The following is a 13,807-nucleotide window of genomic DNA, read 5'->3' as shown; positions in this document are numbered from 1 at the left end:
GCCAGTGAGTGTATATATATATATATATATAGTGACAAAGACACTGGCATAGTATGTGAAGGGAGACACGTGTCACTGAGCATACTGTAGTCGGTGATATAAAGCCAGAGTGTTTTTGCCTCCAGCATGCTAAGTGCTGAGAGGTTTAATATAAACCTATGTTATGGGCTGGTCTTAGTGGACCTCCATAGAGTGAGCAGGAGGGGGTCAACCTTATCTCCACCTGCAGAGTCCTGACAGGACCTGTGTGATGTCAAGGTCATGTGCTCATCACATGGATTGTTAAATACCTGGTGGCCATGAGAGTCAGTGGGTGTTGTGTCTTGGGAGAGCATGAACTCCCAGATAGCTCCTGGAGGAGCTAAGGACTGTGCGGGATAACTGCAGGTTTAAACCTGCAGAGAAAGGACTCTATGATACTTTATTTTTTTGTTTTTCCGTTAAGACAGGAAGGCTCTACTTTTGTGTTTGTGAACCCTGCCTCAGTGTATGCTGACGTAGGTGTTTCAGCACCAAAGTGTTCCTGTGTCTACCGTAAGAGGCAGCTTAGAGTGTCAACCCCTCACAGTATATAATGTATATGTACACACAGTATATGGATGCACGTGTGGTGTCACTATAATTGGAATGACCTGAAGAATCATGCTGCTAGGTCATTTTAACTGAACATCGAAAAAACAAATAAACCCAAACAAAAAAACAACTATGGAACTTTGTTTTTTTTAAGCATTTAACCTCAAATGGATTTTTTTCCCCAATTTTCAGTTATTATATGGTAAAGTGAATGGTGTCATTCAAAACCACAAGCCATACTGCGTAAAACAAGGCCTTATATGGCTATGTTGATGGAAAAATAAAAAAGTTAGGATTCTTGGAAGGAGGGGCGGAAAAACTGAAAATGCAAAAAACGCAAATTTGCTGCTTGCTTAGTTAGATAAAAGCTGATAATTTTTGGACATTTCAACCAGAACTTCATTACAATACACTGTGTTCCAAATTATTATGCAAATAATATTTCCTCATATTTTCTCTAAATTACCTATCTGAATTGCAGTCATTGTTATTTTCCAGTCATCTACTATTCTAGTATAATTGCAATGTTTTGGAACAAACTGCCTGTGAAAACAGTATCTTTTTAAAAAAAAAATAAACACTCAAAATGCATGTTCCAAATTATTATGCACAGCAGAGTTTTCAACCTTTTTTTAAAATTTTGAACAAAAAAATGGTCAATTGTGAAGTTATAAGCATTATCAGCTTATTACAAAATGAAATCAAACAGTTTTCAAGTGAAAACTTTATTCTAGGTGATGTTACATTTGCACATAGGACCCCTTGTTCGAAAGAAGCTTCTGAACTCTCTCGTCCATTGAATTTGTCAGCTTTTGGATGGTTTCTGCTCCAATTGTTTTGCATGTGGACAGAATACCCTCCCAGAGCTGTTGCTTAGATGTGAACTGCCTCCCGCCATCATAGACACTCCTTTTGATGATGCTCCAGAGGTTCTCAATGGGGTTGAGGCCAGGGGAAGATGGTGGCCACACCATAAGTTTGTCCTCTTTTATGCCCATAGCAGCCAGAAATGCAGATGTGTTTTTTGCAGCATGAGACGGTGCATTATCATGCATGAAAATGATCTTGCTGCGGAAAGCACGGTTCTTCCTCTTGAACCATGGCAGGAAGTGTTGTTTTAGAAACTCCACATAGATTATGGAGTTCATCTTTACCCCTTCAGGGATCATAAAGGGGCCGACAATCTCTCTCCCCATGATTCCAGCCCAAAACATTACTCCACCTCCTCCTTGTTGGCGCCTTAGCCGTGTTTTCATGGGGTGTCCAACAACTAGCCATCCTTCACTCCATCCATCTGGACCATCGAGCGTTGCACGGCACTCATCGGTGAACAAAACAGTTTGGAAGTCAGTCTTCATGTATCGTTTGGCCCACTGGAGCCGTTTCTGCTTGTGTGCAGTGGATAGAGGTGGTCGACAGGATGGCTTACGCACAGCTGCAAACCTCTGAAGGACCCTGCATCTTGTTGTTCTTGGGACGTTGGAGGCACCAGCAGCTTCAAAAACTTGTCTGCTGCTATGACAAGGCATTTTTGCAGCTGCTCTTTTAACCTTATGCAATTGCCTGTTGGAAAGAGTCCTCAATTTTTCCTTATCAGCACGCACACGTGTGTGCTGGGAATCAGCTACATACTTCTTGATTGTGCGATGATCACGATGAAGTGTCTTGGCAATGTTGATCGTAGTCATGCCTTGACCTAAATACTCCACAATTTGTTGCTTCTCAGCAGTCGACACATCCTTTTTCTTTCCCATTTTGGCAAAAAATGTAGGCTGCTTAATAATGTGGAACAGCCTTCTTAAGTAGTCTTGCCTTTATTTGGACACTCCTGCCAAACTAATGTGCACAGGTATCTGCAATTGCTTTCAGTGATATAAAGAGCCCTGACACACATCACCATCAATGAGTTTAAAAGACAAACAAAACAATTCTAACCTTATCACTCCTAAACTCATTGTGCATAATAATTTGGAACACAGTGTATATATGTATGAGGTCAACGAGCAATAGGGGAATACTATCCTCTTTATACATTGATTTCTCTATAGCGCCAGGAAAGCTGCTGTATATGTTCAAATGGAAGAGAGACAAGGGGTAGACTGCCAGATAGCTCAGATTAAGAACCACAACCAAAATGTTTACTAACATGTCTGTGGTTGAAAATGGATTGCAGGTAATTCTCAGATGGTACCTGGTTACCACTAGATTGTCGCACATGTTTCCATCTGCTTCACTAATGTGTTTTCGATCTATGGTATGAAGGTTTAGAAGATTTTAAAACTTATATCTTGTTGGGTAGTAGAGGTAATCTCATCAGAAATCCTGAATTACAGTGGCTTCCGGCTTCGGATAACCCTTTCCTTCCGGATGCGAAAAAAAAAACTTGTGAGCTCAGTGACTGGATGCAGCGCTGTCGACATGACATCAGCAATGCAGACAATAACAGACACTGGGAGGGGAGGAGGAGACTCAACGTTTGGAGAATGAGAAAAGTGCATAAGCTTTTTTTTTTAAACAAACCAGGGGGAGACAGAAATTTTGCAAAACTGAAAAATCCCTTTAAGTGTTATGATTACATAGAAATTGATTTTTTTTATACACTGCTCAAAAAAATAAAGGGAACACTGAAATCCCACATCCTAGATATCACTGAATGAAATATTCCAGTTGTAAATCTTTTATTCATTATATAGTGGAATGCGTTGAGAACAGTAAAACCTAAAAATGATCAATGTAAATTACAACTAATATCCCACGGAGGTCTGGAGTTGGAATGAGGCTCAAAATCAAAGTGGAAAATCAAGTTACAGGCTGATCCAACTTCAGTGGAAATGCCTCAAAACAAGGAAAAGATGCTCAGTAGTGTGTGTGGCCTCCACATGCCTGTATGACTTCCCTACAATGCCTGGGTATGCTCCTGATGAGGCGGCGGATGGTCTCCTGAGGGATCTTCTCCCAGACCTGGATTAAAGCATCTGACAACTCCTGGACAGTCTGTGATGCAACGTGACGTTGGTGGATGCGGCGAGACATGATGTCCCAGATGTGCTCAATCGGATTCAGGTCTGGAGAATGGGCGGGCTACTCTATAGCTTCAATGCCTTCTTCTTGCAGGAACCGCTGACACACTCCAGCCACATGAGGTCTGGCATTGTCCTGCATTAGGAGGAACCCAGGGCCAACCGCACCAGCATATGGTCTCACAAGGGGTCTGAGGATCTCATCTCGACCTAATGGCAGTCAGGCTACCTCTGGCGAGCACATGGAGGGCTGTGCGACCCTCCAAAGAAATGCCACCCCACACCATTACTGACTCACTACCAAACCGGTCATGCTGAAGGATGTTGCAGGCAGCAGATCACTCTCCACGTCGTCTCCAGACTCTGTCACGTCTGTCACTTGTGCTCAGTGTGAACCTGCTTTCATCTGTGAAGAGCACAGGGCGCCAGTGGCGAATTTGCCAATCCTGATGTTCTGTGGCAAATGCCAAGCGTCCTGCATGGTGTTGGGCTGTGGGCACAACCCCCATCTGTGGACGTCGGGCCCTCAGACCATCCTCATGGAGTCGGTTTCTAACCGCTTGTGCAGACACATGCACATTTGTGGCCTGCTGGAGGTCATTTTGCAGGGCTCTGGCAGTGCTCCTCCTGTTCCTCCTTGCACAAAGGCTGAGGTAGCGGTCCTGCTGCTGGGTTGTTGCCCTTCTATGGCCCCTCCACATCTCCTGGTGTACTAGCCTGTCTCCTGGTAGCGCCTTCAGCCTCTGGACACTACACTGACAGACACAGCAAACCTTCTTTCCACAGCTCGCATTGATGTGCCATCCTGGATGAGCTGCACTACCTGAGACACTTGTGTGGGTTGTAGAGTCCATCTTATGCTACTACGAGTGTGAAAGCACAACCAACATTCAAAAGTGACCAAAACATCAGCCAGAAAGCATTGGTACTGAGATGTGGTCTGTGGTCCCCACCTGCAGAACCACTCCTTTATTGAGGGTGTCTTGATAATTGCCAATAATTTCCATCTGTTGTCTATTCCATTTGCACAACAGCTTGTGAAATTGATTGTCAATCAGTGTTGCTTCCTAAGTGGACAGTTTGATTTCACAGAAGTCTGATTTACTTGGAGTTATATTCTGTTGTTTTTAAGTGTTACCTTTATTTTTTTGAGCAATGTATGTTTCAGGCAGCCAAAATAGTGATAGCTGGGAAACCCCTACCTTAAGTTAAATAACTTGGTTAAAATAAATAAGTAAATACATAAGTTCCATAGTAGCAAATTACAGATTCGCTAGCATCCTGTCTCCGAAGCCAAGTCTGACGGAGTCTGGCAGTCATGGGTTGTTTAATCTGGGCTGGTTCATCATAATAATAATAATTATAAAGTAATCTTCTCATTACATACAGCCTTGAACATAAAATCCATTCTGACAGAATAGATCAGCAGCCACTGACTGTCTACAGCAGCCATGCCACCATTTATGTCACATGATCGCCAGGCGACATAGCGCGGTGATTGGAGGAACGGTGCCATTTTGGTAAGTAATTATATCAATTTAATGAATTTTCGAGGAAATGTTCTCTGATTCCAAGTCCTTCCTATTCATTTATTGGGTCTTGATTATATCTGACTATGAGACTTTTTTGGTTATCAGAAATTGTAATTGTATTATCATTTACTTAAGATATGTCATTGATATCACCAAAGTCTAATTGCCTATTTGTAGGGATGAATGAATCTACTAAAATTCAAAGTACGTTCAATCAAATTTGGACAGAAAATTTGATTCACAACACATTTATTTGATTACAATGGAACACGCATTACTAAGTTCTGGGTAATCTCCATGTAATGTGGCATAGGGTGATAGCCCTGGGGGCGAGCTACACTATACGTAAACAGGGTCACTGGGTGGATGTGTCTGGTGATGTTGCTGTGGATATCTTCAAGTTTACGATTTGTGTGGTGCCAGACCCTTTTAACTCCACGATGAGGCAATCAGAATAGTTAGTATAAATAAAGTCCATTTTACTGTTAATCAAGTTATGTACAGGGGGTAGCAGGAAATAAGCTTGCTGACTTCTTCCGCACAATGCAGAGGCACATTCTTGGTGGTTGTGGTGAACGTTACTGTAGAACTACTGGATAAGCTGAGGGCCTCCATCTTCCTGGTACAGGGCCACCAGGGTCAATGTATTTTGCTGTTACCATTGCACCCTAACTATGCTTCATGGGATGAACGTAAGGTAGGTCCTACGGCTATTATCTTACTAAAAGTGCCCAAGCCTTGCTAATTCTGTCTTTTTGACAGAACTTTCAGGTCTGGCCAACACTAGACGTTCTCCAAAAACTCTTAGAGATGTTCATAGTATTCCCTTACTGTGGATCCTGGGACTTGCCTGCCTAAGGAAGAACACTGCTGCCACGGAAAATCTTCTAAAGAAACTTGCTCCCTTTTAGTCTGATTTCTTCTCACACATCTGTTGATGATAAACTTTCTCCCAGGGTGTTCTTTCCTGTCTCTAGCTTACTAACAACTATCAAAACATGAACTGATACACAGGTCCCCAATGCTCCTCCCCAACCATGGACCAGACCTACAGTTAACCCTGTCACCCTTAACTAACACCATGGACCAGACCTACAGTTAACCCTGTCACCCTTGACTAACAGAAACACCACATTCTCTACATTGTCAGTCTGTGAAAATCAGACCACAATCACATGTCCTCTTTCTTGAAGGCAAATAGTGCCAAAAATTGGACATGTGCATAACCCCAAAGAATAACATGGGGACGAGTGCTATCTGTCAAAACAACGAATAGCACTTATCCAATTTATGCTGTCGCCTGCACAAGCCCTAAGAGTGAGAGATGAGTTCAGAAGGTAGAAGAGGAGAAGTGGCTCATAGGAGGAGGAAAAAAGCACATTTCTCTGTAAATGTATACTACAAAATTTCTCATATTCGCTTATAGTATTGATTTCTGTAAAGTGTGTTGAAATATCAGTGACCTTTTAACTCTGAATTTTTTTTTATAGATTATGATGTATTATTTCATGGCTTTAGTTCTAAGTGTACTGGATGCTGTGGATTGTAGGGTTGGTAGTGTTTATTTACGATGAACCGATTAAATTAAGGGTTAGATGGTCACTCGATGTCCTGTGCATACATAATACGCTAGGGTATAAGGTTCCTATGATGATTCCAGATGGTACCCACATGTAGACATCCTATTCTGTGTATTTTCAGCATTGTTTTATTTCTTGGCGTCCTTCACTGTACACACACTGCCGGCTAATTATTAATCTGTATAATCATAAACCTAATTAAAAAGACATTTAAGACATCATGGCCAAAGATGACTTTCTTTAATTAAGCATTGTGCCTGCACCTTCACAATGACATGTTTGCAGGATCTTCCATTAACCTTTTCGATGTCCAAATGTCACTCCGCTTCGTCAATTATGACTACATTTGCCCCCCCCTCATCATCCATGATTAGATACAACGTAATGTAAGGTCATAGTCCCCATACTGCTAGGTTGATGCAAAAATAAAAGCATTATAGCTCATGGAAAAAAGGGGAGGAAAAAATGAAAGCGCAAAAAAACCCCAGAAATCGGCTGTTCTCATAATCGGTTGGAGTTCCAGTTATGTCCTATCCCATGGATGGAGGATAACTTCCAAATTTGATACAGTCTCATTAAATAGTCAAACAGCAATGAGCGAGGCTACTTCTACAGCGGGCATCTGCCCTATATGGAGCGGGCTCGGGAGCTGAGCCTGCTCCATACTCCTGCACTTGATGCGTGATGTATTTGTCTGGAAGGGTTTAAAGGAAATCGGTCACCAGTTTTTTACTTCCTAATCTTACATGTCGCTGGAAGCCAGGATCACCAAGCTATGACTTGCCTACTTTGGACACATCATAGGAGGAGAGAAATCACTGTAGAAGGATGTCATGGTGGGATGAAAAAAAGGAACAAGATGAAGAGGAAGAGCAGCAACCCAATGGCTTTATACTATCACGATAATGACAGAGAAGACCCTGGTGGACCTATCTAGGCTTGCACAAGATCAATCTTCCTACAGATTGTTTGTTATGATCGTGTAGCTACTCACTCGAGATAATAGGAAAAAGTAAATACTGCAACTGACCCGGTCAGTTCCTGTAAAGACTAGAAATCCTGACCACACAGTTCCTAGTGGTTCCTAAGTGAGCACAGATCACCCTAATAACAGACAACTCAGACAATGGCAACTCAGACTTATGCTACCTAAAAGGCCATCAAGCGCGTCACGTTCCTCCTAAAGAAGCAGAGCAGAGTGTAGATTACCTACAAAATGGAAAGTGTGCTGAAAAAAGGAAAGATCCCACAGTGAGTAACATAATAAACCATGAAAAACAATATAAAGTATGTACAGTTAGATTATATGCCACCTACTTCCCAAAAGAAACAGAAGATAGGTGCAGAGTAAAGAACATAAACAACAAAGAGATAAACAATAGTTGGAAATACACTGACTCGCTTTAACCTACAGTAGTATGGCTGAACATCCAAATGAGCATATCACCAGCAGGAAATATAACGACAGCAAGCAGCCCAGGTAATGACATATCGCTGGAATCAGGGTCTCTGCCCCTACATGATGCTGCTCTAAGATGGGATAGCAAAAACATGATGAACTTTAAAGGACTTTGATATCCATGACTTAGCCTTAGGAACAGTGGAAGTCCAACACCAGGCCCTACCTCCGATTAGCTGTTACCGTGCCCCTCGGAGTGCTTATTAATGTGATTGTGAAGTAACAGTTGATCGGCGGGGCTGCATTGTGATTTCTTATGATACTAAGGATAGGCCATCAATATCAGGGTCCTAGACAGCCCCTTTAATTCTTGCAAACTTAACGGCAATGCAAAACAGCAGCATATCTTTATATACTGCAGATCTAAAATCTGCAAGGCGGATCAATGTCTCCGTGGGAATTTTTTTTTTTTGCAGCTTGTGGATGAAATTTGTTAAAGTCCCGTCCACTGCGGATTCTCCAGCTGCAAATCTGAGCAGAAAATCCGCAGCATATCTCCCCCCCTTGTGAACACTCCTATCATTTACACCACTGGCTCTATATCATGATTCATGCATAATATATATGAAATATAGAAGTACACATGCTTTATACGTTATTATTGCTACCTTTTATATATAAACTGTACAGATAAGGTTTTTATTTTTTTTTAGGAGTTTTTTCCCCCTATGGTTTGCTCAATACCATAATTAGTCACACCAAGGATTTAGTCGTCATGGAAACAACGCTGCCCCCATTGTACAACATTTCTGTATCTTGACTACAATATCATCTGTATTTCCATAGAAACTCCCATGATGCACACACTGTGAAGAAATACTGTAGGCAGGCCGGGAATAAATCATCAAGGCATTGTTACATCTAACAAAGCATTATAATGGAGCTTCATTACCGGATAATGCATTGTTCTGGACTCCCGCTGCTCGAATTAAAGGGCAAGTCCATTCACCGAAACCCTTCTAACCATTCTACTATATTTAGAGGTCGGCAAAAGATATTCTACTTGCTAGGGTTAAAGATGGATGACGTTAACAACCACTTTAGCCTAAAACCGGTCACAAATTGTCCTCCACCATGCCTGACTGAGAAAACCATTTTTATTTTGTTGCCCCTAACAACCAATCACAACTCAGATTTAAATATTTAAATGGTGATTGCTACGGGCAACAAAAGCGGCTTGTCTCATAGACAGTTGCCCCTTGACGTGCATTTAGTTCAATGCCACAGTCTCTGTAGGTCTTATCAATCATCTGATTGCTAAAACAACATGAAGAAACCTAAATTACGCCCCTCGATATTTAAGAAGCCCTTGCCAAAATGCAATTCCGCTATCTAGGTCATGTTATAAATCAAAATAAGCGTTAGACAGCACAGCCGCTACTTAGTCCGCCGCTGTATCTGGTAAACAATGAAGCGGACAGCCCCTTTACACCACTCATTGGACCATAGTTGGACCTATTTTGCTTTAATATTGATAAATCCTAAGGAATGGCCATTGATTTTTGTACGGCTAAACAGCCCTATAAGGGGAGATTCCCGTCTCATACAAAACCACAGGATATTCCATAAATGTATGATAGATGAGGGTCTTATCTGGTGAACCCTACTTTATGCCTAATGTGCGTAACTTCTCTATTCAGTTCAATGGCAGTGCCAAGAAAAGCCAGGTTATTGTTTTACGTATACAGCACTTATGCAGACGTATGTGTCTCCATTGTTACAAACTGCAAAGAATCCCTGAGTACAGGCTCCAAAGAATCTCTTACCTTCGGTGTGTACTGCAGACACATAAGTCCAGTTGTACCTTTTGACAATATCCACCATAGCTCTCGCTTGTTGGGCGTCGGAGGGCACCACTCTCATGAAATATTTGTACAAGGTTTTGTCACTGAGGTCCATGCTTGTTGCCGAATAAGCAATTTGAGGTATATTAAAAAGCTGCAATAAATTCTGAACTTGAATAGCCACAGAGCTCGAGCCGGGTCCTATAACTCCAACTATGGGCTTTTTCGAGTGGAACGAAGAAGAAGAACCATCAACGCAACGGACTAAGCCTTCTTCTTCTTCGGATGAAATGAGAGAGTCCCTTATAAACTCGATACTTTGCTCTAAAGCCACCGCAGAATGCCAGCAGGAATCGCGGATTTCACATCCAAGGGTTATGTTAGGCAAGACATTGGGGTCAGCATTGATTCTATCGAGGGTGTGCAGCATGGCTTCCACTCTTTGAATGCCATATTGTTCCCGTATCTCTCCGCATTTCCTTTCGTGAACTTTTTCAACGGTTGGTTGGTGGTGAACGGAAAACAGTGCCCCGATGATAATGTCCCCCGGCATATAGGACACAACCCTTCTTTCATTGGTTTGTGCCAACACCATAAACCCAACATTCCCAATTCCATCTTCCTTTAAGATCAGAAGAACCAACCAGACGTAAGGGAACATTTTAGATGACAAATTAGGCTGGAGATGACAACATTATAAAAATAAAAATTATCTATGTTGTGGGTCTTCTACTCCTGATTTGGGTTTCCTCCATGCACTATATCCCACCATTCAACGCTTGATCGTCGATGACCATAGACCCTCCGAGAAGATCTTCACAACAAACCTGAATTGTCATTACCTAAAGTGAACAGAAGAAGAGAAAATCAGCAATTTTAGAAATGCTCCTTCATCATACTAAACTGTAATCCAATCTATAGGGAGAAATGATTAGAAAACCTTTAAGATCTGGAACCCGAGGGTCTGCTCGATGCAACTCAGGAGAAGGTCACAGCTGATTAAACATGAAATAATCACATTTAGACTCCTATGTATGTTGCTTTTATTCATAGGAAAATGTAAAGGTCATTGAATGGTTTAACTGCATGCATCTATGACAGTCATCCCCAGCATTACCACCAAAATCACTCTTCAGCCATTCAGTTAGTAAGGGAGGTCGGGCTGAGTCCAATGTGCATAGTATTTTCACTTGAAAAAATAATTCAGAGATTCCATTGGAGCATCCTCAAAAGTAAAGATTCTCTTATCTGTTCATTGTACCAATGAGTTGAATTAATCTTCACACACTGCAGTCTTCTAGTGCCATGGGAGGCAAAGCCATGCCAGAGCATCACCATACCCCACCATGCTTCACTGTAGGCATTGCTGAACCACTGCCATGCTTCACTATAGGCATCATCAAGCTACCACCATTCTTCACTTTAAGCATCAATAAGCCCGTGCGAGGCTAAATTGTAGGCATCACTGAACCACCGCAATGCTTCACTGCAGGCATTATCAAACCACCACAATGCTTCATGGTAGGCATTACCGAGCTCTTGCCATACTTCACTGTAAGCATCATCAAGACACCGCCATGCTTCACTTTATGCATTGCAAAGCGTTCACCATGCCAAACTGTAGGCATCTCTGGGCCACCACAATGTTTCACTTTAAACATCATGAAGACACCGCTATGCTTCACTATAGCCATCACTGAGCACTCACCATGCTTCACTGTATGCATTGTCAAGTCACAACCATGCTGCACTGTAGGTATGGTGTTATATGTTTATTCTTCCTTCTCCAGATATACAGCTGTGGTTCCAGTTTTGTTTCCTTGTACCACAAAACAGAATCCCTAAACGTATGTGGCTTATTTATAAGGTATTGAGCATATTGGAACAACATTATTTTCCTTATGCTTTTAGATCAGTAGATGCTCCAAACATTGCCTGGTTTACCTAGATTGATCACTGGCTTCAGCAACCAATTAAAATTTTGTAAAAACTACAGGTGTTGTGCTTCATTGCAATACATCAGGTGAGTGTATTGTAACTAGTGCTAAATAATAGCCATATTATGATTCGTGCCTATGAAGAGTTCTGTTCTTTATTCATCATCTTGTATGTATCCTATATTTTCAATCCTTATTTGGCTATATGTTCAACTCTAGAGCTGTACTCACTATTCTGCTCATGGAATTATTGGACACTTCCATTGTTTATCCTTTACTGATCCTGATTTACATCTTGACCTGCTCTATCTATCTATCTATCTATCTATCTATCTATCTATCTATCTATCTATCTATCTATCTATCTATCTATTATCTATCATCTATCTATATATTATCTATCTATATATTATCTATCTATCTATCTATTATCTATCTATATATTATCTATCTATCTATCTATCTATCTATCTATCTTTCATCTATCTATCTATCTCAACTTCCACTGTAAACTTTCTTTTGCATTAAACCGATGAAATAAGAAGTCTCAGAATGATTCAACTCTCTGAATAAAATCCCTCAAACATCACGGATTTGCAAACCAAATGTTGTCTCCAACACACCTAATGCAACAAATCAAGAGACAAAGCAATGATGAGAGAAAGACATCAAATACCTGCAGTGGGTGATTTTTTTATTACATGTTAGAAATATAACGCCGGTATCACACATCTATGTACAGACGGCAATGCACGGACCAGCCACTGGTCTTATTACCTGAACTTGACGACTTCATTTGCATATATGAAGGTCTCGAGTTCAGATCATTAGACCCGCGGCTGGTCTATGAACCTCAGATGTGTTTAACTAGCTTTAGACAAGAAAGGTCCAAACACTTAGGAAAACAGATCACTGCCTTGCACAAAGAAATCTATAAAAAAATATATATTGTAGATGAATAAGCTTCGTTGATCATAGAGTTGTATTCTTTCAACAAAGATTCTACGGGGTCCAAGAGGACCATTTTGTAATATTTAGTGTCGGAGAGAATTTTACGAGCCTCTGCTAGGTAGTCGTCCCTATCCTGTATGACTCTACCTCCGCCCTCTCTTATCTGCTTTTCGGATAGTGTAGGTGCCTCCTCTCGTTTAAGATTGAGGTTTTGTTTGTGTTTGCCTTTTTGGTGTTGTTGTTTTTGTTTTTACTCCTTGGGAGGAACTGATGGCCTCAAACTCTTCCATCACCAAGGAATAAAATATCCCTACGTGGTGGCCTTTGTGGCGTAGCGGATAGAAATGTGATTTGGTTGCTACATCTGGGTGTATGAATGGATCTTTGGGAGCCATGAGAGAGTCTTTTTTGTTTTTTTGAATGAGAAAATGTCTATCGAGAGTTAATTTGCAAACAACCCAGACATTGCGGAGCCGCACAACAGGAACAACGTAAAAAAGGGCTATCTACAGCAGAGCTCGTCCAAACACCTGAATATGGTACCCAATAAAAACTTTATGACTCCTTTAGCACAAATACCATTATCCACCAGGAACAGAAAATCTGTTCTCAACGCCAAAGACTGCGATGGGTAGGTGCCTGTTCAGATTGCACATGTTTCGGAATCGGGTTGTGATACACGAGTGTGGTTACCAAAACATCCCCAAACAATCAGTCACAATCCCGAATGATGTGAACTTATAGGAACACAGGTATTTACAGACCTACCCCTATACCCCACATATAGAAAACCAAAAAGCAAACACACCTGATGAAGGCTCTTTTTGAGCAGAAACGTGTTGTGTACCTTTGCTACATGTTCCCACTTGTTATGACATTTATCATTTTTAGCAATCCCTTTTTAACAGACATGTAGATTTTTTACTTGTAACCCTTGTGAATAAACCCAAACTTTTGAAATAGCCAAGTGT

General features: G+C 41.3%; 1 protein-coding gene across 16 annotated transcripts in view; it reads right to left on the bottom strand.

Annotated features, from left to right (window-relative positions):
* The window catches only part of GRM5 (glutamate metabotropic receptor 5), a 351,429-nt gene that overhangs the window by 314,852 nt on the left and 22,770 nt on the right, over positions 1-13,807 (bottom strand). For all 16 annotated transcript variants that reach the window (XR_013224104.1, XR_013224105.1, XM_077298566.1 and 13 more), the window contains exon 2: positions 9,931-10,790. Coding sequence is in view for 14 of the 16 variants with exons in the window: in XM_077298566.1 (XP_077154681.1) it covers positions 9,931-10,609 (679 nt within the window). In the remaining 2 variants the exon portion in view is untranslated. The remainder of the gene's footprint in view (positions 1-9,930; positions 10,791-13,807) is intronic.

Source organism: Ranitomeya variabilis, chromosome 3 (assembly GCF_051348905.1).
Source record: "Ranitomeya variabilis isolate aRanVar5 chromosome 3, aRanVar5.hap1, whole genome shotgun sequence".
Classification (NCBI taxonomy): Eukaryota; Metazoa; Chordata; class Amphibia; order Anura; family Dendrobatidae; genus Ranitomeya; species Ranitomeya variabilis.
The sequence above is the reverse complement of the archived record's forward strand: the minus strand, read 5'-3'. Positions and strand labels throughout refer to the sequence as shown.